At 36.4% G+C, this 23,058-nt stretch overlaps 2 protein-coding genes across 3 annotated transcripts in view; one reads left to right on the top strand and one right to left on the bottom strand.

Moving 5' to 3' along the window:
* LOC147066824 (polyprenol dehydrogenase-like) overlaps nucleotides 1-23,058 on the top strand; it is a 656,880-nt gene that overhangs the window by 398,421 nt on the left and 235,401 nt on the right. The window lies entirely within an intron of this gene.
* Slik (Sterile20-like kinase) overlaps nucleotides 1-23,058 on the bottom strand; it is a 65,943-nt gene that overhangs the window by 3,835 nt on the left and 39,050 nt on the right. Inside the window, exons 9-24 of one of the 2 annotated variants that reach the window (XM_085953625.1) lie at nucleotides 22,113-22,186; nucleotides 20,347-21,486; nucleotides 19,046-19,259; nucleotides 17,136-17,260; nucleotides 15,596-15,695; nucleotides 14,712-14,835; nucleotides 14,181-14,295; nucleotides 13,054-13,190; nucleotides 12,781-12,883; nucleotides 8,275-8,432; nucleotides 6,898-7,105; nucleotides 5,948-6,151; nucleotides 4,109-4,263; nucleotides 3,798-3,969; nucleotides 3,321-3,560; nucleotides 245-1,449 (exon numbers count right to left, since the gene is read on the bottom strand). In XM_085953625.1, coding sequence (XP_085809751.1) covers nucleotides 379-1,449; nucleotides 3,321-3,560; nucleotides 3,798-3,969; nucleotides 4,109-4,263; nucleotides 5,948-6,151; nucleotides 6,898-7,105; nucleotides 8,275-8,432; nucleotides 12,781-12,883; nucleotides 13,054-13,190; nucleotides 14,181-14,295; nucleotides 14,712-14,835; nucleotides 15,596-15,695; nucleotides 17,136-17,260; nucleotides 19,046-19,259; nucleotides 20,347-21,486; nucleotides 22,113-22,186 — 4,340 coding nt within the window. In that variant the 3' untranslated portion in view covers nucleotides 245-378. Of the gene's footprint in view, nucleotides 1-244; nucleotides 1,450-3,320; nucleotides 3,561-3,797; nucleotides 3,970-4,108; nucleotides 4,264-5,947; nucleotides 6,152-6,897; nucleotides 7,106-8,274; nucleotides 8,433-12,780; nucleotides 12,884-13,053; nucleotides 13,191-14,180; nucleotides 14,296-14,711; nucleotides 14,836-15,595; nucleotides 15,696-17,135; nucleotides 17,261-19,045; nucleotides 19,260-20,346; nucleotides 21,487-22,112; nucleotides 22,187-23,058 lie in introns of those variants that run through there. The other variant, XM_085953626.1, reaches the window with a different exon arrangement.

A 23,058-nucleotide genomic window follows, 5' to 3' on the forward strand; every position in this document is an offset into this window, starting at 1 on the left:
AATGCCCAACTTGCTGGCTGGATAAATTTAATATTGTTTTTTAAAAGAGCGTTTGGATACAGACCATGGGTAAAAAAAATAGATTGATCGAATGGCGAATAAACATTAATATAATCTAACATGATCATTCAGCGGAGGCCCATATGCTGCGCATCGGAATGGAAATCATAAAGTGCAGTTTTTTACAATACATGTTTGGTTTGAAATAGACGAGTAAAGGACATTAACACACAATAATTATTGCAACAATACAGAAATATCAGACGAGAATATAAAATTAATATACTATTGAAAATCGTATAATTAAAAGTATAATTAATAGGTATAATTTTATTGCATCTTTTAGTCAATCATTTGATCAACAAATTTACTACACCCTCAGGCAGCGGAATCATCATCGATTGATTTGCTCCTAGAACCATCTTTCTTCAGATGGAATCCGTAATTACTGGAATACCTCGAGTCTCCCCACGCACTGTCTCTTTCTTGTTGTCCTGAACCACCATCGAGTCTCAACACGGATGAGTCATCAGTCGGCTTTGTTGATAACGCGTCTGTGTCTTCAAAACCTACATCGTCATCGTCGTAATCGTTGCTTTCGTCTTGCAGTTCGTCTGCATTGAGCACAGTCGATTTGGAACCGGGCACGAAACTATTGACAGCTATGGCGGACGTCGAGCCAGCTGTATCGGAAGTCACTCGGACAGTGATGCCCGATTTATTAGCGACATCTCTGATTGAATTCGCATTACGAGAACCGAAAACAGAATCTGAAGATTCAATGGAAGCGTCAGAAATGATCGATGATTTCGAACGAATAGACGAATTAACTGATTTCTTAACAGCGTTCTGTTTGTTAGTTATAAGACTTTCCTCGTAAACAGTCTGTTTGGGGCGAGATGAAGAAGAATACGAGTACTCAGTCATCGGACGTGCAGCCCGTTTAGGAGTGATACTATCAAGATTCTCCATAGAATTAGAAACCCTAGCGTCCCGATAGATTACACCGGCTGTTTTGAGCTTATTGGAAATACTCGTGTCATCTTCGTAAACTCGACCGGGAGACATGGTGTTTTGCTTCAACTCTGCAAATGCAAATATTGGATTCAGACTGTGATTATCATCGTCGTTTAATTTTTTCCAGGGAGTGAACAGCGATAATCGCGACGAACTGCTGGCTTTGGACGTAATCGACAAGTCAGGGCTGATGCTTCTACGCCTCTGTTTCAAGCTTAGGGTATCTCCTGAGGTTAAGGTTGTCTTTGATCTGGTGAGGGTATTCAGCATGAAAGAGGGTCGGTGGCGAATAGGGGAGGATTGCAAGACAGAATGGAGAGCGTTGATGGGCCAAGGGGATTTCAAGAGTTCTTCTTTGACGGAAGGGGGGTTAATCGGGCCGTGGGCGGCCTCGTGTGTCGATATCTGCTCGTTCAGCCAATCCAGGAAGAGCTGTTAATGTTTCAGTGATGATTTAGAGAGTTAGCAGATGATGTAAAGAGTAGATACCATTCCTGATTTGTAATAATATGCAATTATGATGAATATAAATTTTATATACTTCAAGAAGAACATCGTAAATCGTTTTTAAAAGAGTTTAAAATAATAATTTTGTAAGTGAAAATTTATGACAATAAATATAAGTGTTAGAAAACTAATGAAACTATAGAATAAACAGAATTTTTCAAAGATATTACACAATCCTTTATATTTTTAGACATTGATTAACTAGCTGTCAGTGCCTGAGGATGATTAAACGAATAGAATAATAAATTGTGCACACTCTTACACTGGCGCACATACAGTGTTGGGTGACAAATTCGTTCAGATAAACTCGAGTTTCATATCTTTACGACACAGATTAGGGTTAGCTCATCCTACCAAAAAAAACCATATCAAATCAAATTTTCTACCCAAAAAGAGTTTTTAACTCATCTTTCCGAAAGTTTCTAAAATGATTTGTCCCAAAATTATCCCAAAATCTTTGTTATTGTTGAAAATGTTCTGCACTGAACACTAAATATGAAGTCAGCAAAATATCTTTTATATATTTAGATTTCTAAACATTATTTTACTATAGTGCGCCGACACTTGATTTTATACATTTTTAAGTTAGGATTCTAGGATAATAATTTCATATACGTAAGTATTCAAATTGTAACCACTGTACAATATACTGTATATATACAAATCAAGTATAAATTAATTTCCAACACTTGTTGGGTTTACAATCCTGGGATATCTTGATATTGTGGGATTAAAACTGTTTTAATTATTAACTTTTATAAGATTTTTTTCAACCCCTGTAATTGCAGAATTGGCCCAAAATACACACAAAACATTACCAAATTCTTGTATTAAAATTATTTCTATAGTCAGATTAAATAATCATTTAATACTGACTCTTCGCTACTCGAACTGTTCAATTTAATAAGAGATTGAGTGAAAAAATTCTGTAACTTACGAGCTGAAAGTACGGAAGTCACAATTTTATCGTTATTGTTTTTAAAACATATTCACATCCTGTTAATGCCAAATAGATGTGAGTGCAGAGCAGATTTTTTTATACTTCAAAACAAAAAGCTAAAGATGCTCTCCTGTAAAATTGTGACTGAAATAAGCAATATTATTTGAAAAATTCTGTTTAAAAATTATATATTTAACATATCCATTGACTACTTGCCTTTAAAAAAAACACCATGCAGAAATAAATAGATACTAATAATTTTGAATCAAAATATTAGAAAAGAATACATTTTATATATTACATAATAATATAATACAAAAGCCATTCTAAGAGTAGGCGTTGCATAAAAGAATGAGATTATTGAATATGAAAAGTAACATATTGAAGCAGTGATTTTTGGCTATAAAACATACCTGTTAGCTGAAATGCCATTTTTTATGTACATTAGGAATAAATAATTCCTGTTGAACTATAATTCAAATTATACACGATACACGTAAATTAATAATTTGTGAAGAAGTACGTCTACAGGAAATTGATAATCAGTACATCTATTCTATGCACAAGACTGATATCGGCAACTATCGAGGGTAGTTTTGTATCGAAGTTGTAATTGTTACAATAAGTGCTATGTTTTAACAGCACCTCTCTTGGGTGTATTAAATTTTGGAGCGAGATAGACATTTTGACTGTTTAAGACGGCTGACTTATTGTAACAATTATAATACTTCGATACAAACATATGAAAAACTACACTCAATAGCTGCCGATCGCAGTCTTGTGTATAGAATAGATGCGCAGGAGTCGAAATAATATTATATTAATCGATTTCAAACACTTTTTCTGAATATTATACCTGTTTCCTCGGTGCGAGGTGCCCCCTCCATTCCCTGAGTTCGGCAGCATACCGATCCTCAAGGGCGCGCAGTTTGGACGTCTCGTGCGCCATCAGTGCTCGTCTCTTCTCGTTTTGCAGCTGTTCCAGCTCCCTCATGGCGCCTTCACCCGCCGCTCGAAGTTCCTCGCGCTGGCGGTCCTGTTTCACTTGTAGTCGTAGCTGTTCCGCTCTGTAGCGTTTCTTTTCGTTCTCTTGGAACTAAAATTAATAACACAATATACCATGAACCTGGATGAATCGAAGCACACAATCTTCATAAAATAAATACAATTGACCGAACGGATTAATGGATCCCGTATGTTGACATTCTATCATACTTCCAGAATATTATCAGGTTTCGAGATCAGTAAGAATTATATTATAGCACAAGGCTACACATTGATTCGATTGTGCATAAGAAAGGGTTGTAAAGAAGCGGAAAGATTGGGTTACTACCTTCTTAAGCCTGTCCCGTTCCTCGTCAGGATCTCCAGGGGCTAGGCTGATGCGAAGGCTCTCTCTAAACATCATCTCTCGCGCTTTCATCTCTGTCCTAATGCGCTTCGGCAGCGATCTCTTTTCCAAGGCTTGCCCCTTCGCAAGCTCATCATCTTTGCGCTGATTCATTCTGTAAATCAAAATAATTATAAATTAAATTGAACCATTATTCTAACGATGTTAAAATGTACAAGTATGCATATCACATCAGTTGTTTGCCTGAATTAAAGTAATGAAAAGTGAAACGAAAGCACGGAAAGATGCGTTACCTTTTGATCTGTTCTAATTCTTTGTCATGCCTGACAAGCATCTGATGCCTTTGCAGGAAGAAGATTTCTTTGAGTTGTCTCTTGCCGAGTTGGAATTTCTCATGGATTTGTTTTTCTTCTAGCTCCCACAATGCCGCCTCTCCTGTTCTCATCACCTGGAAATCAGAACAATCAGAGCTGTTATCATATCATATACTCTCAAAATTCACCAACCAACTCAATTTCTCACACCGTGGATACGAAAAAACAATCAGATGTTAGCAGAAGAATGACGCACAGAAAAAAATAATACAAATATATATAGTCAAACTTGGTTATTACGAGGAAGATGGGACTGACTGAATTTGCTCGTTATAAGCATTACTCGTTATATCAGGGAATAGGTATTTTTAAATGAGCGGTCACATAACACAAAAAGTCGCAATTCAAACAAAAATACACAATTAGAATTTTTCCCCGAAACAAGCATGGCATTCATAAACTACAAAAGAAGTTGTTTTTTGTAATGAACGTTGGTAGGTACCTACTGACTTCAGTTTGGATTTTTTACATGAAATTTCAACCATATGCGTGGATACTTTTTCAATGTCAGCGAAAACACCAATTATGTACTTATAGACACTTAACTATTGTCATAAACGTAATCCGATCCAAGCGGCATCGGTCTATGGTAGGATTTTATTGCTTAGGATCGAAAATGTTTTTAAACGATCAACACAACAGTTTTAAGAAAAATTTCGATGATATTTTTGCTCGGTATATCCGATAAGTAGCTCGTTATAAAAGTGAACAAATGTATGGAGAAAATCATAAACTAAAATGTCAACGAATGTTTCCTCATTACATCCGAGATCTTGCTATGTCCGTTATCGTAATAACCGAGTTCGACTATATATATATGGACTGACAACTATAACTTGACACGTAACCTTGGCGCTTGATTTGCCGCTATGTGAGTATTGTTGGTGTATTGAGCGCTATCAATTCTTCAAAGCATTGCACTTCAAGTTATGACTGTTGGTCAATCCATATTATGTATATAATAAGAAACTGATAGGTACAACCATTGATATACTACTAGATGAGCAGTTCCCATACAAGTGTCATTTTAAAAATGTACCACAAAAGATATTACGAATATCGTCTTATAATATTTCCTTGTAGGTATAATGCGTTAAGACCGATAACATGGATTCCCGAATTTCACCCGTATTGCCCTGGCTGTAAAACTAAATTTGCATTCTTGGAATAGTGAACTTAAGGGTGCTGCAACGTAAAGCAGACAGAGCAAGTCGTCATGCGCTGACTATTAGTTAGAGTAAGATGCAAGCTAGATCGGGCTTAACAAAGGCCGAGTCACTGAAAATCGGGCGTCATTTTAAGAAGCATATGATTCATCCAGTAGTATATCAATGGGTACAACTAAATGTCAATACTATGTACAATTTTATTATGCTTACAGTTATTGCAATCAGCAAACCAAAATATAAACCAATATTTAAAAATATAACACAATCGAGAATAATCTTAAAACTTATAATTGATAAGTAACACAAATAATTATTGGTTATATCTTCAATATATAATATCTAAGAAAAGAGCACTCTTCCGTAAAGTGAAAGATGCGAGTTCGAGATACTCTCTCGATTCAACAACTTATGTTTTTTCTATATTAAAGAATCAAGCATTCTTAAAAGCTTGTTTACAACTTGTATTCAGTATTAAATAATATAATAATAATATAACCGCTCGGGTTAAAAACTCTTAACAGTGTCAAAACCTTCCTGTGTTCCACTGTTTCAATAAGAAAGAAAAATGCAAGGTATTGAAGTTGCAAACCTGCTGTCTCTGTTGCAAGTACTGTCGGTCGGAGAGGGCCTGGCGGTCTCTGTGCGAGTCGTGCAGTCGGGCATTGCAGAGCTCCTGCGCCTGTGTCAGCTGTTGCAGGAAGGCCTGTTCTCTCTCCTCCTGCTCCTCTTCCAGCCGCAGCTTGGCCGTTCGGAACGCTTCTTTGCGCCGCTCTTTGGGGAGGAGTTCCACTTCCTGGCGGCAACATTAAATAGACAATTCATAAGACATAGAAATCAATCACCGTACCTTTTGATAACCTCAAATATAAGAAATGTGTCCACAAATACCAATTATTCTCTTAACGATTGAAAAATTCCGATTGACACTATTCAAAATGTACTTGGTGATCACTTCAAATGTTGACAATGATCTGGTTAACATCATAGCTGGAAATGGAACCAGAATTGAACCACAGAACCATTTATTTATTTTAAAACTGAACCTATTGATTCAGAATCTTAAGATCATCAAATCGGAACTGGACCCTCTTAAAAATGATGTTGTGAGGGTTCTATTTGTTTTTAAATGTTAAATTTTATTCTATTAATTTTGATCATCTATTTTTTCCATGTGGTTGAATATCTACAAATTGTTGGGTCTATAAGCCAGGGAGGTTTTTTCCCCCCAAGAACTGAACCAATTAAAACATTGAAGCTTCAAATAACCCTAGCAGTAAACGTAGAAAAAATTCAGTACAGAATAATTTCTTTCTGACGTGTTGTGATCACGCTAAAGATGTCGATGCGTAAGTAATTACAGAAGTGTGGTGGTTTTGATTAGTGTATTAGACGGTTCACATGGTTGGAGGTTTAAACGCGACATCTGCTAATCGGTAACGTATAAAATAATGGTATAAATATATTGGATTTGGCACGTTCAGAAGATACACTGACAACAGAACTTCATATTCACCTTCTAAATTACAAAAAAGTATAAACCTGTTTGAGTAGGCGCATCTCTCGCTTGAGACCCTCTCGGAACTGTTTCTGATCCCGCTCCTGCTCGGCCTTCATCCTGCGCGATGCCTGTCGGGTGTCGGCCTCCTGTTGAGCGGCCGCCTTCTCCACCAGAGCCTTCTGCTGTCGAGCCAGGCCTTCTAGTTCAGCTTCTTGCGCCCGCGCCAGGTTCTGCATCTCATGTTCAAACCTAGACAGAAGTAAACGATTGTTTACTTATTTGTTTTTCATAATATTCTTTAACATTGTCATCGACATCCATGCCTTAATCACGCAGACAACTGAATACATTCACAAACTAATTTAAAAAAAAAACCATTACCAACTACTGCAATACAATTCTTTTTCTTTCGACCATGTCCGATCCTAATAGGATCATATGGGCCTCCACAGAGTAGAGGTTTGTATTAACACATTTTGTTTTTTACAAGAAATGGATGTCAGCCACTTGTTCAACCTATTAGGTCCATACCCTGACAGGCACAAATTGAAAAACAATATGTGTACTTGCCAGACCCAGGATTCTAACCTGGGACCCACGGCGTAATAGTCCAACGCTTAAGCCGCGCGGCCACCGTGGGTGTATATACAATACAAAACAATAAATATGTATTGACCACATTTTCCCCAATAATAACATTAAATTTGATAATAATTAGTGTTCAATTTTTAATTTTCAATAAGTGCACAGCCAATGAAATGGGTTTCACAAGTGGATTTGAAAAAAAAAAAAAAATAATGAAGCAGCGCCTTCGATGGATAAGTAGTGATGTGTCCATGTATGAAGACATGAGTCACGGGTTCAAATCCCGGGTCTGGCAAATTCACATATTGGTTTTCAATGTGTTTGAGTACAGAACAGGACCTAATAATAGGTTGAGCAAGTGGCCAACATCCATTTCTCGTAAGAAAAATCTTTTGAGAAACCTATTGATGAGACAGCCAAGATTCACTTTGTAAAGATAATGCAAACAAAAGGAAATTTAATGTTGAAGTTATAATTTAATGATATTTTTGTCAACAATCAATATTGTCCGCCTTGATTTTTCATGAATTCTTTTTCAGGTGCTCATGTGAAACTGATGATCACAATCGTAACACGATAAAGTTCAACTGAACATAACTGTATACTATAAAAATCAATGTTTTTCTTGTGTCATAAAATTGCAGACCATAAAATTAATACTCTTGTCTGCTACAATACGATTTCATATTTAATACTAAGATTGATGGACTTAGATCTTAAAACCGATTAAAAACAGGCAGTTACCAATTTTGGCAAAGTTGGTTGTACATTAGATAGAAAATCTATGACTAATCTGTACAAGGTAACCGATAATTTTAATATGAGTAAGTCACCTTTTGTCTTGCTGCTCTTTGAGCGCTGTCTCTTTGAGAGTCAAATCTTGGAATTCCTTCTGCTCCTGTTTCTGCAGCATCTTTAGTTCTCGTAGTTCCTGCTTGCGGAACACGTGGTCGTCATACGTCCGCCCATTCTCTTCGTCGCCCCATATTACCTGTTCAAAGCAAACAGGATATTTTTTATCGATGCTAAGGTATTTTCACATCATGATGACTCGTCCACACTCTTGCAGCCACATACCATGTATTTGTATTAACCTATTCCTCGCGCGCGTCATGTAGAGATGCCGGTGATCGCCGTATACGTGAGCCGCGAGCGTCGCCTAGAGGTGACAGTAAGTTTCTACTGCTGTATTTTCGTTATTTGGTAAGCAACAGAGACGAAATTTGTTTTACGAACTTGCTTCATTATTATTCTACTGACATCTGTTGATTTCTGTCATCCAAACATTATGAAATAGTTCGTAATATAGCAAAGACTCGACCCATATCGACTTCCTTCAAAATACAAATAATCAGTTTTGTCGATTCAAATATCTCCGCTAGTTGGTTGCGTAATATGCGCAGGCGCGTGATATCATTTCCGACTCCGGCTTTGTTTGGAATAGTGCGGTGATACTATTTCAACAGTGTGTGTCTGGTTTCGTACGGTTATCGATACCATTCAGTTTCGGCTTTTATAAAATTACGCGATTCTGTGATTAAGTGTAATTATTTTAATCATAATATTGGAGATTTCATGCATTTTACCCATTGAAATTAGTGTAAAATGTGATTAAGTAGTATTTTAAATTTCAATAATATAATTTCGAGTTCACAGATTCTTCATATATATTTTTATATACATTTGTAATAGTGACAATAAGTTCGTGTAGGTACATTGTGTAGTGAAATATTTAAAGTTAATTTTTGTACATTGCGATCAAAATGTCTGCGCGTGATAGTGTATCCGATGAGGAAGCCCAAGAATCCATTGAATACTTGGATTCCGATTATGAAATGGAAACTGATGATGAAGGAGAAACAGGGCTGGCAGAACCACACAATATTGACGACCCTTCTGATGTTGACCATAATGTGGGAGAGGCTTCCACTTCCACCTCTGGACATGAAGCACCAGAGGCTTCCACTTCCACCTCTGGACATGAAGCACTAGAGGCTTCCACTTCCACCTCTGGACATGAAGCACCAGAGGCTCCACGTCAACCGTGGACCGCGGGACCATTTGTGCCAATTGTGTATGACTTTGACAGTTTTAACACTGGTGTTAATCCAAGTGTAGGCTTGAATGAGAATTCAAGTGAAATGGAGTTTTTCACACACTTTTTAAATGAAGATATAATGGGTAAAATAGTGAACTTTACCAACGGCTATCACGATCATCTGACCAACACACAAGTCCACACACCTAACGCCCGAATTCATAACTGGTATGATACTTCCATAAGCGAATTGTACATATTTTACGCTGTTACCCTATTGATGACGAGAAACCGCCGTCTTACAATAGAGGAACACTGGAGTACCGACCCTTTGTTAAATGCAAAAATTTTTAGCCAAACGATGGTCAGAGATCGTTATGAGCTAATTTTGCAAATGCTTCACTACTCTGACAGTGAAACCCCTGCCGGTGATAGACTTTACAAAATTAGAACACTTCTCGACCACTGCAGAAATTTGTTCAAAGACTCGATGTTGCCGAATGAAAACCTCTGTATAGATGAAAGTATTATAGTATTTAAAGGACGACTTATATTTAAGCAGTTTATACCTTCAAAAAGACATAGGTTTGGGATTAAGTTATTTGTGATTTGTGATGTTGAAACTGGATATATTTTAGATTTTATAATTTATTGTGGCGACGGAACGGAAATTACCGATAGTGAAAAGTTGGGTGTGTCTGGGGCTGTTGTGACCACATTGATGAGGGACTATTTTGGCAAAGGCCATAAACTTTTTTGCGACAATTGGTACAGCAGCCCAGAATTATTTGAACATTTGTTTAAACAAAAAACAAATGCGTGCGGGACAGTTCGCAGCAATCGGAAGCAAATGCCGAAAATTCAAAAATTAAAAAAGGGTGAAATAAAATCTTTAAACCGACACCCTTTGCTTGTGTTGAAATGGCATGACAAAAGGGAGGTACACATGATAACTACCATGCACGACGACTCAATGGTGCCCACACATAAAACCAATAGAGCCACAGGACTACCCATTATAAAACCGAAGTGCGTTGTTGATTACAACAAAAACATGGGCTCTGTCGATAAAGTTGACATGATGTTGAGTAGTCTGTCGTGCATGCGAAAAACAATTAAGTGGTACAAAAAAGTTGGTTTCCACATCATTGATTTATTTTTATTAAATGCTAGTATTATTTACACAGTCATAACCGGTAAAAAAACTTCTTTGGCCGATTTTCAGATTAAAGTAATTCGTCAATTAATAGAAAAATATGGTAGTGCCTCAAAACCTTCAACATCATTAAATATACCTTCTTCCAGTAATAATCCAAAAAGAATGTTAAAAACCGAACTTTTAAAACATTTGCCACGTCAAGTTCCCCCAACTGAGAAAAAAGTCAAAGCATTTAGGCGGTGTCGGGTATGTTCCCAATCTACCATTAAAAATACAAAAAGGAAAATGACAAATATTATGTGTCGAGAATGTGATGTAGCTTTATGCCCTCAGCCCTGTTTTTACGATTACCATGAAACTATTAAATTTTAAATTCTTGTCCGATAAAATTTTATGTTAAGTGTTTTGAAATAACCCCTCAATAATAAATAAAGTGATTTCGTAATATTTTTTATGTGCTCTGTAAAATATTAATGTGTTCTGTGTTTGAAGTGGGGTTCCCACAAATCGTGCCCTAATAAACTTGTCATCGGCGCAAGTGTCCATGCCACTTGAAGTACGACAGTGGCCGCCTGGTATGTACCTATGCATGGTTTTTTTACTATGGGACGTGTTTGTTCAAGCTCTATCACCTCATTTAAGTCGTATTTGTTTATTTTTAGATGTCGTAAAATTATTAGGAATGTATATTTATCGGTTCTACTGCTTCTCGGATTTTTAATGACAGTTTTTAACGAGTTATGATATGATTTATGATTCGTAAAAATCACGCCGCCGACAAATGATATACATTGGGGCGACCATTGGCGCGACGAAAAGGTTAATAACAATATGAAAGGCAGAAATACAATACAGTCTATTACTCTAAGCATTAAAACACTTAATTGTGCATTGAGTGGAATTATTTTGTTACATAAAAATATTATACATACATAATTTAGTACAGTAAAACCTCGTTAATATGAATTCCAAGGGACCGAAAATCGAAAAAAAATTCGAATTATGAAATGTATGGGGAAAAATATTAAAATTTTGAAAAATTTTTTTTTTTTGATTTTCATTAATATCGCTTACGATCATAGATGTGCCTACCAAATTTCCGGTTCCGTGTGTGTTAATGGGTCATAAAATGTCAGGATTATTTTTATTACCTTCTTAAAATAAGTAATTGAATACGTGTATTAATTAAGGCGCTAAGTACCAAAATAATAAAAACTGTCATTTTTATAGAAAAATGTTCTACATGCCAACAACTTCAACTATAGTCTAAGTGCCTCAAGCAAGTCAAAAAAATACAGCAAAATAATTAAACCTGTCGACGTTGTAAGTCCGTTGGCGTGTTTTATTTATAATGGTGTAAGTAGCACTGCAGTGGTCAACGCCATTGAATATAAAATAGCTGACGATGGTGTGTTGGCACTTGAGAGTTCTTAATACCTAAAATTATAGAAGCTGCCGTGATTGCTTCACACTGTAATACTACATTTTTCAAAAGTCTGCTTCATGAAATTTTACTGCAATGACTCGGTATTTTGTAACTACAGGCAATACTACTTTTTGGTACTTAGAGCCTTATTTAATACACGTATTCAATTTATGATGTTTTAAGAAAAGCCTGTCACAATTTTCAATGACTGGCTCATGAAATAGTGTACTTTTTTACGATTTATTGAATGAACATACATAATTTTGAAAAACACTTTCTAAAACCAATAGAAAAAATCTTTTTAAACCCTGCATCTCCTGGATTTACGCCCCGTCCGTCGCATTTACCTCTATGCTACACAGTGACATACTAATTGCGACAAATTTCAACTATTGGCCTTTTTAATACCTACTCATCAGCGTCCTTCTAAATCAAGCTACTTTGGCAATCGGTTTTTGTTTTATTAAATCAAAGTAGATACCTATTACTTCAATTACTAACCAACGTCGTGGATTTCTCCAATATTTTTTATGATGTAACTTACTTGAACTAGCAAATTCAATGTAATGCCTTTTATCAAGAGACTGAATCCTAGGGATTTTAATTCTATACGAAAGCCTACAAACATTCAAAAGAATAAGTACTTCAAAAACCTGTATAGAATTTATTACAATCAACAGTTTTAAACATTTATAATGCGTAACATTTTAATTTACCTTGGAGGTAGTGGTTGTGACAACGACTCCGTCAATTTCGAACTTCCTCGTTCTCTTACGGGTCTTTTTCTTCAAATTGGCCAATTGGATGTCTTCTTTGGACCTGTTGACACACATTTGTTAGAATATCTTTTCTATCTTCTACTTATAGAGAAATTAATACATAATCATTATCACTGGTTTGGTATAATGAATTACCTACTCATCGCATGAGATGATACTGTTTTATAAATTGGTAAAAAAAGTCAACAGAGAATATTAATTGTGTAATACCTTTGCATTCGGTTGACGGCGGGGTGTTCTTGCTTTCTTCTGAGCACCACTTGCGAATCCCCGGAAGGTTGAGCCTGTCCCTCCGTCGTAGCCTGTCCTTGCGCCACGCCACCTTTTCCATTTGAGCCCCGAGAATCCTGCGAAATAACATAGATAATATTGAATTAATCCAAAAATAGCGGTGTGAAAACCTTTCGGCACTACCATAAATATCACTGACAAGAAACGAACTACTCCGTTAAAAGTTTCAGCTTCCAATCAATGTCTACCAACAAGCATTACTAAGGATGGCCTTTGAATCATTCACTCGAAACAAACTCGAATAATACAATGTGTTTGTGGGTGTCAAGCAACACAAGAAACTCAATCGTTCATCCAGTTGGTAATTAAAATTGCCCGCAGTCCATCTCTAAAGTCACGGGTCACAAGTCGCACCTGACAAATTTACATGTTGTTTTTCGATGTGTATTTGATCCAGAGCAAGGACCCAATGGGTTGGTTGGGAAAATGACCGACAACATTCCTCAAAAAAAAAAAGTAATTAAAGTGCGAAAATTATAAGTTTGAAGTGTCATGGCCGCCGTGCCACTGCGATATATTATGAAAGGCTTGTCAGTATTGTAGTTCTCTAAACGGCCACTCTTCACGTAAAACTTGCCGCAGTCTACTATGTTTGTTAGTAAGCGAACCAAATTGGCCTCCACATCGTGGAGGTTTTATTGACTGAGTATATTTGTCATGATAAATTGATGTTAGCCACTTATCATACTGTGTCCATATTCTTGGTCCAAACATACATATGAACTTGCCAGACTCTGGATTCAAACCAAAGAGAGTTTATAAACGGTTCCACTTGGCCATCGCGAGCTACAAAATACTCTAATAATAACCTTCACCTTCTGTAGGGCCAAACTATGCTCCGCTCAGAAGTAATTTACCTTTTTAATTAAATCTGGGACATTATACCATAGCCGTCCTGATGCTTCACCAAATTATCGACAATAGTCAAACGATATCGGAGGAAAATTTAATACACATCTCATCCTTTCTGTTGCACAATTAGTTAATTGGTGTCATTAACTTACAATTAGGGCGTGTCCCAATAGTAATCATTGTTATGTCATTACCTGACTAATGGTTGTGGATATGCTCTCTGCATCAGACCTATCCACGGTTCTCTCTTTGGGAGGAGTAAGGTGGCCTCCGGAAGACGATCTTATTGAGCCACTCTCTGAATGAGACCTAAGAAAAAATTATCATAATCTATCAATGCTATTAGTGGAGTCAAATTAATATTTATTTTAATAGTCTGACCATTCAATAGACTAACTTATGGGGAACATTATTTTGTTAGGTACTGTGAGTTGAACAAGTGATTAATGTTATTATCAAAAGAAAATTGCCCAAGATATGTCTTATCCGTGTCATAGAAAAGTGAAGGCAGGTGATTGTAGAAATGTTTCTATTTAATTAGAACATTCCAACTATAATATACCTGCAACTTCAAAAACGTGTTGTCAAGTAGCTCAGAAAATGAAAGCCTCTGGTGAATGATGGACATAAGACAAAAAGAATCCATTGTACGATACTTTTTGGAAGATCCATAAACATAAAGGGTTGAATTGTTTCGGATATAATATCAGTTGTCAATTAAATACCTAGAGTCGTGTGTTTGTGAACTGTCGGGTGATACCCTCACTCCAGAAGTATTGCGGCCGTTCATTTGACGATCCTTCGCACTGCTTCCAGACCAAGAACCATTTCCAACCGATGATTGTGATCCTGCAACGAGAGAATGGTTATTATCAATTAGCTTTTCTCAATTATTATATACATTATTCAACATCCATCAGACTTGTGGATTTATTGTAACAAAGACTCGTATTGGCCGAACAGTAATTGATAGTTATATGTAAGAATTAAAGTGGACAACACAAAATTTAACATCTATTATAAACCTAATATTATGTTACATTAGTTATAAATCATAGCATGTCTTAAGAACACAAGTAGTATGAAGCCCATTACACATTAACCTGCATTGTAAAAAAACTTAAGGCTATACTTTAGCTGAGGCATGGTCTAAAAAGATTGTGACTACGCAACGCGCAGATTGTGCAAACGACGCGTGACGAACAAAACATAATTTGTCATAAAAATTCAACATGCGTCCATTTAATGTTATGTTTATTGTTATATTAGTAAAAATAATAATAATACATATATTCATCGACATGTTTTCTTTTTCAGGTAAATGCATAACGTTTTTTAGTTATCTTTACACGATTTAAGAATATATTCCTCCGACGCCAAAACAAATTGATGTGCTCACAGCTCGACTATCGCTCTCCGATTGGCAACAAGTGCGAAATTACGTCCCACCTATTGTTGAAAATTATTTGCCGTTTCACTGAAGTATGCTCTTAAGAGCTAACTAACTTTAGTAATAATACAATAGCTCCCGTATAAAATTATGATAAATAAACACTATGAAAAACTAATGAAATTTAATAAGCTGGAGTAAATAGCACAGTAGACTAACCATCCAACAAAATATGCGTGGCTCCAGGCTGAGGACCTGACGAATCCTTAACTCGAACTCTGGTCTCGCCTACCGTCACCACTGACACATGACTAGTATCCTGGAAAAACCATAATTTACATTAATGAAATCTGACTGAAATAATTGTATATACATAATTTTGAAAGCACTTCAAAGAAAATATATTATAACCAATAGAAAAAATCTTTTGAAAAAAGTAAGACCCGCAGTTAAAAATTATTAGCAAGTTCAAGTAAGTTACAACAAAAAAGTGATCCGTGACGTCGGTTAGTAATTAAAGTAATACCTACTTCGATTTAAAATACAAAAGCCGATCGCCATTAGTAGCTCAATTTGGAAAGCGCTTAAGTGAATACTGCCGTACTAAGCACAGAGGCCGTAACTGACGTATTTAGGTATTTTCATGTTTTTAGATATTTGGATTCTGCAGAGTTTTTGTATAAGATCGGTGAATAAATCCAAGCCGTAACTGCTATAGTTACGGAGAAATCAAGGGTTTTAATAGCCGTATCTACGGAGTTTGAAAAATAAACTCGATAAATACTAAGCGATTTGGTTGTAACTATCATTTACTAAGGCATATTAGCCGTATCTGACATATATATGGCTAATATCAATACATAATAATAATAATAATAATAACATAAATCAAATTTTCAAGGTATGTAAACAAATCTTAAACCAAAATTAACTATTATAGGCAAATAAAATAAATAAAAAGTTCCCCAGTATTAGCAGGAAAAGTAAAATAATATGAAAGCTCAGATCTCCCACTTGCCTAAAATGCAGATACGGCCTCTGTGCTTAGTACGGCAGAATATTAAAAGCCATTAGTTAAAATTTGTCACAATTAAGTATGACTCCTTTAGCATAGTGGTATATGTGCGTGGGCATGATATCCGAGAGATGCGGGTTCGTTTTTTTTCTATTGGTTATAATATATTTTCTCAGAAGTGTTTTCAAAATTATGTATGTTCAGTAATTAGAATGTTACATTCCTAAATATTGTGAATTATTCGTTGAATAAAAAAAAATAGTTAATTAGAAATATTTGTACTTCAACAGGTTTTAACGATATTTTAATCTGCTAGTTGAACTGGTGTGGGGTAGAACTCCACAATATTATAATGGTTTTCAGTTATTTCTATGATATGTGAGTTATTTATGTTTACAGTTGTTCTTTAAGCACTACGGTGCATGGTTGCAGCATCAGTCCCGTGCCGCTCCGTCTCGGGACGGAATGAGCACTTAAAATCACTTCTTTCAGACACGTTTAAAGTGTCATAGAAAGCGGCCGTGCATATATGACGGGTGGTGGTGGGCACTTTAACGTAGTTGTTTCAGACTATAAACCCATCCTCAGAATGATCCAAATATAACTCAAACTAAAATTTTAAACAGCGAATGCTTACAAATGTGCAATATTATGTAAGTATGTACAGGTTTATTGAATTGGTATATAATGTTAACATTCAATCATAGATTGCCTATATATAAATGCAAAAGTACGTGACGTTACCTGATTATTTGTGCAGCTGTCGTCGAATACACCGGAATCTCCCGTAGCAGAAATAGGACTGCCCTCAACCGGAGACACAATGAGCACTTCACTGCTGTCAAGCCTTTGGACTGATCTACCCACTCCTGGAAATAATCCACGTTAATTGACTTTTATGTGTTAAACCAAATAATAGTTGTACTTAAAGGTGCTTTTGAACGTTTTAAACATTCTGTTTTCCGTTCAGTCGAGGTTTCCTTTTGGGTCCGATCAGTTTTGAAACAGCGGTGCATTTAGACGATCAGTTGTCCGATTAGTCAAGGTTTCAGTTGCCAGTTCTGTTCGGAATCGGCGGTGTATATTTACATTTTTTTTATCCACTAAAAATGAATATTATTATTATAATAACTTTCTAAACATATTGGTTGGTGATTGGTTAGGGATTCTAGTGAAACAAAACCAGACGTATTAATGCGGTGCTCTCTCCGCTCAATATGATCCCAGAAGGGAAGACAAGACAAATATTCTGGCACAACATCCACAACTGGGCCAGAATTCAGCTAGTAATTGATTGCAAAATGAATTGTGTATCAGGTAAAGGTGAAGCTTTGGTACGAGGGTGGGTCAATAATTCCTTAGAAAAAAGCATTAAAACAGGTTTTATTTTTGTATTTTTTTTTTATTTCTCAACATAATTTCCTTGGAGCTCAATACACTTGGTTAGACGTTTCTCAATTTTTTTTTAAACCGTCAGAAAAATAAGTTTTCGGAAGGTCCTCAAAATAAGCATTTGTCCGATCGATGACTTCTTCATTTGAAAAAAAACGTTGTTCACTTAGCCATTTTTTTAAGTTTGGGAAAAGGAAAAAGTCACTGGGGGCTAAATCTGGCGAATACGGTGGGTGGTCGACCAATTCGAACTTCAATTCTTCAATTTTAGCCATTGATCGTAAACATGTGTGAACACGGGCATTGTCCTGATGAAAGAGGATTTTTTTCTTGTTTAAATGAGGCCGTTTTTCTTCAGTTTTGTTTTTTAGCTGGTCCAATAAAGATGCATAATAATCCCCTGTTATTGTTTTTCCTTTTTCCAAATAGTCAACGAAAATAATTTCACGTGCATCCCAAAATACAGTAGCCATAACCTTACCAGCTGATTTTACGGTTTTCGCCTTCTTTGGACATGGTTTGCCTTCGCAATCCACTGCTTTGACTGTTCTTTCGTCTCGGGAGTATAGTGGTGTATCCATGTTTCATCCACAGTCACAAAGCGACGAAAAAATTCATCCGGATTGCGTTGCATAAGCGACAATAGGGCTTTAGAGGCCACCACCCTACTGCGTTTATTGTCGACTGTGAGCAAACGCGGCACCCATCTTGCAGAAATATTTTTCATGCCCAATTTGTCATGTAAAATAGAAATGACGCTACCTTTTGAGATCCCTGTAACCTCAATTATCTCACTCAACTTTAATCTTCGGTCACTTAACACCATATCGTGGATTTTATTGATCATTTCTGGTGTAGTCACCTCTACAGGACGTCCTGAGCGTGGTTCATCCTTTGTTGATGTACGACCACGTTTAAATTCATTTAACCAGTTATAAATAGTTGCAAGTGAAGGAGCAGATATGCCGTGAACTAAATCCAACTCATTTTTTATTTCCTTTGCTGTTAACCCTTTTATATTAAAATGTTTAATAACAGCTCTAAACTCAATTTTCTCCATTTTTGTAAACAAGCAAATTTTTTTTTTTAAATGTACGAGAAACACACAACAACCCGACCAATCTGATTGAAACTTCGCAGCATACTGAATCGGTAGTGCCGCTGCATGAAAACAAACCGCTTGCAGTACTAGTCGCGCCACCTGTCGGCTTTTCTAAAGACTTATTGACCCACCCTCGTATATTTGAAATTTTATCAATTACCTGAGATTGCCGCACTGCAGTCCAGTGAATCCAAAGAGGGGAAGCAGTCATCGTCGCTGGAAGATCCCTGTTGCGATGAGACTTGAGTTGTTTTGTTGGTGTCGTTTGCCACTATCACAACCTGGTCAGCGACGGCTGAAATAACCGGCGGTGAGGGTGTTGACGATGCTAAAGAATTGCCTCCAGATGATATAGTGACGGCTCCAGGTGGAATCTGAAAAAAAAATAAGCATGAATAACGAAAGTTTTGAAGATATAATAAATAAATCTTATTAAGTATTGTGAATTAGTCAAATGTGGTGGATCTTGGCCGCAAGAAATAGTTGTTGGTCACTCTTGCAATATATTAGGTCCATTCTCTGAATCCAAATAAATTTTAAAAAAAAAATGACATGCGAATTTTCTAGATGCGGGATTTGAACCTATCACATACAGCTTCAAGTTCAAAACTCAATGCATAGTATGTGTGATAACATGTATATAGTGGTTACATGTAAATTGTACGTAAAACATTTAACCGTGGCACAGTTCGCCGTGAGCTTTCTATCGGAAAGAGATGACCGTATAGTATACGGTCTCCAATTTTATTAGATTCAATATGAACATTAATTCAATTTTCATGGCTGACTTGGGCAAAATTCATGAATTCAAGAACGAAAACCTAACCTAACAAATAATCCAGTAAATCGGCTATTTTCAAAATTTGTTTGCTGCTGGCTTCATGTTAAGTGTAAACCGACAAGAATCGTGTTTCATTTAGACATGAATTTTAAATCAGTACTATACGACCCAAAGAGGTTGGACGGTCTTTAATATACGACCATATATTTCCGATACAACATTTCACCGTGAAGTGTGATACGGCGAACTGCATACGTACAAGTTTCCGGACACGGTATATCGTCAAACCTCGATTATCGAAAGATATTAGGGATAATGGTAGTTCGGATAACAAGAAATCCGGAATAAACTTTCTTTCACACCATTTTTTGAAATTTTCACCATTCATCAACCTGTTGATAATTGTGAAGTCCGGGATAATCGAGGTTCTATTATATGTACAAGAAAAATATTCAGGTGAAACCATCCATGTATGTAGGTTCAAAATTTACAGCACGAAATACCCACTTCAGCCATGGAAGAAAAATGAGAATATGACAATACTTAATCATTTATAAATCAAAACACTTATTTTGTATTATAAAATCAGCAATGTGACACCAAACATTAGTAAATGGCGTAGATCCACGTTTGTTCGATGACTTGAATTAGTGGAAAAATAAATTACATAACATTCGCACCTTTCGACTATCCATGAGGATTGGCGGATGCGTAGTGACCACGGTCACCTGACTGATATTGCTCGCCAGACTATTCGAAGAATCATCTCCGGTTCCTATGGTAATGGTGGATGTATTCAGATGGCTATCATCGATTGAAGGAGTTCTACTGCCGCTTTTAGTTCTATCGAGGGGTGGTTTTCCGGAACCCCCGCTGGTACTTCTGATGGGGATCAAACGTCCGGTGTTTTCATCTCGGATTTCGACGACGATTTGTGAATTGACTCTGGTTAAGTTACCGCTTCCATTTGTACTCCTGGGAGGCTGCATCTCCGCTGAACTCTTGCGTTTGAAGTCGCCATAGCCTCGTTTGTCAGGCTTGGCGTTGCGCGGGTCTCTAGCGTCTCTCGCATTCACATTTTCTTCCGAAGAATATCTTATAAGTCTATCTATGTTGAGTTTAGTGGGCTTTCTCATTTCTAGTATAGCGTTGTCGATTTCTCCCGAACGTCTCTCTGACACGACCTTTTCTGCTTCATCGCAGACCTGATCGACTAATCGCTTTCCGCTTTCTTGCGTCAGTTGGGCGTCTGCGTGCGAGTATCGTCTATTTCGGGCAGGGTCTTTGATTTCTTTGGGCGGTTTTGCATCACGGGGTTTGAGCTTAAGATCGCCTCCGCTGTCTCTCTTGCCTTCACCACTGGTGTTTGTAATATCTTTGACGATTTCATTTGAACTAGCGCTGTCTTTTCTGGATACTTTAATGTCTTCTACATTGGTTTCTATCTTAATCTTTTCACTGCTTCCCTTGATCTTGAGATCGTTGCCCCGGATCCTTGCTTCATTCTCCCGTATCTTAGCGCTGTTCTCTTTAATCTTGGAAGACTCCTCGACGCTCTTTCTTGCAGCTTCTTTCTTGGCAGGAGAGTTGTCGGCGGATTGCTTGGGCGGTTGTGGGGCTTGACTCTTGGTGACTTGGACATCTTGAGAATGATTGTGCACGGATGAGGATGAGCTTGAGGATATGGATGATGAGGAAGTGGAGGAAGATTGCGGCTGGGGTGCAGGGGTAGCGGTGATAGGGGGAGGAGGTGCGGGCCCCTTTTCTCTGTCGGGCGTTGATGGGGGACGCGGTGCCGGCCCTTTCTCTTTCTTTGGGGCCTAAAAGTCATGCAAAAAGATGGATTAAACATTAATCATTGTAATCATGGATTAGACATCAAATATCTTTCAGTCAAATCAATCATGCAATTTACTTCCTAAACAAGTATTAAATTATTCACCAAAGTTTCACCCCTATAATATTATAATCAGCACATTATTTTAAAGTTTGAAATCAGTTCAATCAATCAATCAATTAATATGAACATTTTTATATTATATATTCTATTTTATAAAATTCTAAGATTTTACTTTGGTTGAATTCATAACTATAGAAAAAATATACTCTAAATTTTATCAAAACGGCACAGCGGCTGACTGTTGCTTTCATTATTTATTTTTGTATTGTAATTTGTGATTTTGCAGGACTGTTCATTTAACTAGTTGTATTTCAATGCATAAAATAAATCTGTAACACCAATACAAAGCATTTTTATCTGTTACAAATGAATCTATCGTTCAGTGTCACTTCATAATTTATTCAGGCTAAATCTTAATAGAAGAATGTTTTCTTTTGACCTGGCGAGAAGTTACAATCGATACTAACGAATGTAGATATGTACATAACATACTTGAATAGATGACCTATTAAACACATTGATATTGAAATATTTCAAAGTATTGACCTGCTTCTTGTCTGGAGAGTGAGGTAGGGCGGCAGACGGGGGCGAAGCATCACCCGCTGACTCCGATTCTGCCACTGTAAATAAGACCAAAACACTTGTCAATAATATTAAAACATTGCACATGCACATCTGTAAATATGATTATCTAGTACGAGTATTCCTTATTTGATTTACATTAACAATACTTTTAATTAATAGTGTTGCGGCATCTCTTAAGGGGGGACATGCTCGTCGAAGGTCAAAATTGAGTTTTTATTGTATTTTCAAACCATGATCCTGGACACTCCTTAAACGTTGTAGATAATCTATTTATATAATTTTGAAGCTTTATTATCCTTTATAGTTATTTTAAACATTTGATGACTGCATGAAGTATTTTTGTTACATAAAATAGTATTCTTTTAAACCTCTCGCTCTAATGTTTTAGAATATAGTCATATTTCGGTACAGAACTGTGCAGTGGTGTTAAATTTTTTTACATTTATTAATTTTTAAACGCATTTATAAAACCATTAGCATAATTTATTACGAGATAATTTTTGTAAAATATTCACGATAAAAAATTATTTTGATAATCTCTGTGATCCCAAATTTGACAAGAATTAGGCATTTTATTATTCAAAAAATCGGCAAGATTAACACATTCGAAGATGATTCTAAAGATATTTATTATAAGTTATGTCTTTGACCATACAAGTGTGATAAAAATCTTATGAATAATGATTGCTTTATAATAATTATTGACCTAAGAATAAGGTAGTGTTTTTTTGAAATACGCCATTTCTTTTGTCATTCCCTAGTAGTTAAGCCACAACATAAAATGACAAACTATAATTAAAATAGGGAGTAAAATTATGTTAACGCGCGTGTTTGAACATGTACCTAACCGAATTTTTTTTAATTTTTTTTTAAACGGTACATGTTCAAACACGCGCGTCAATATCAT

The sequence above is a fragment of the Rhyacophila brunnea genome, unplaced genomic scaffold (assembly GCF_057557595.1).
Source record: "Rhyacophila brunnea isolate RB1 unplaced genomic scaffold, BYU_Rbru_1.0 scaffold_4, whole genome shotgun sequence".
NCBI lineage: Eukaryota > Metazoa > Arthropoda > Insecta > Trichoptera > Rhyacophilidae > Rhyacophila > Rhyacophila brunnea.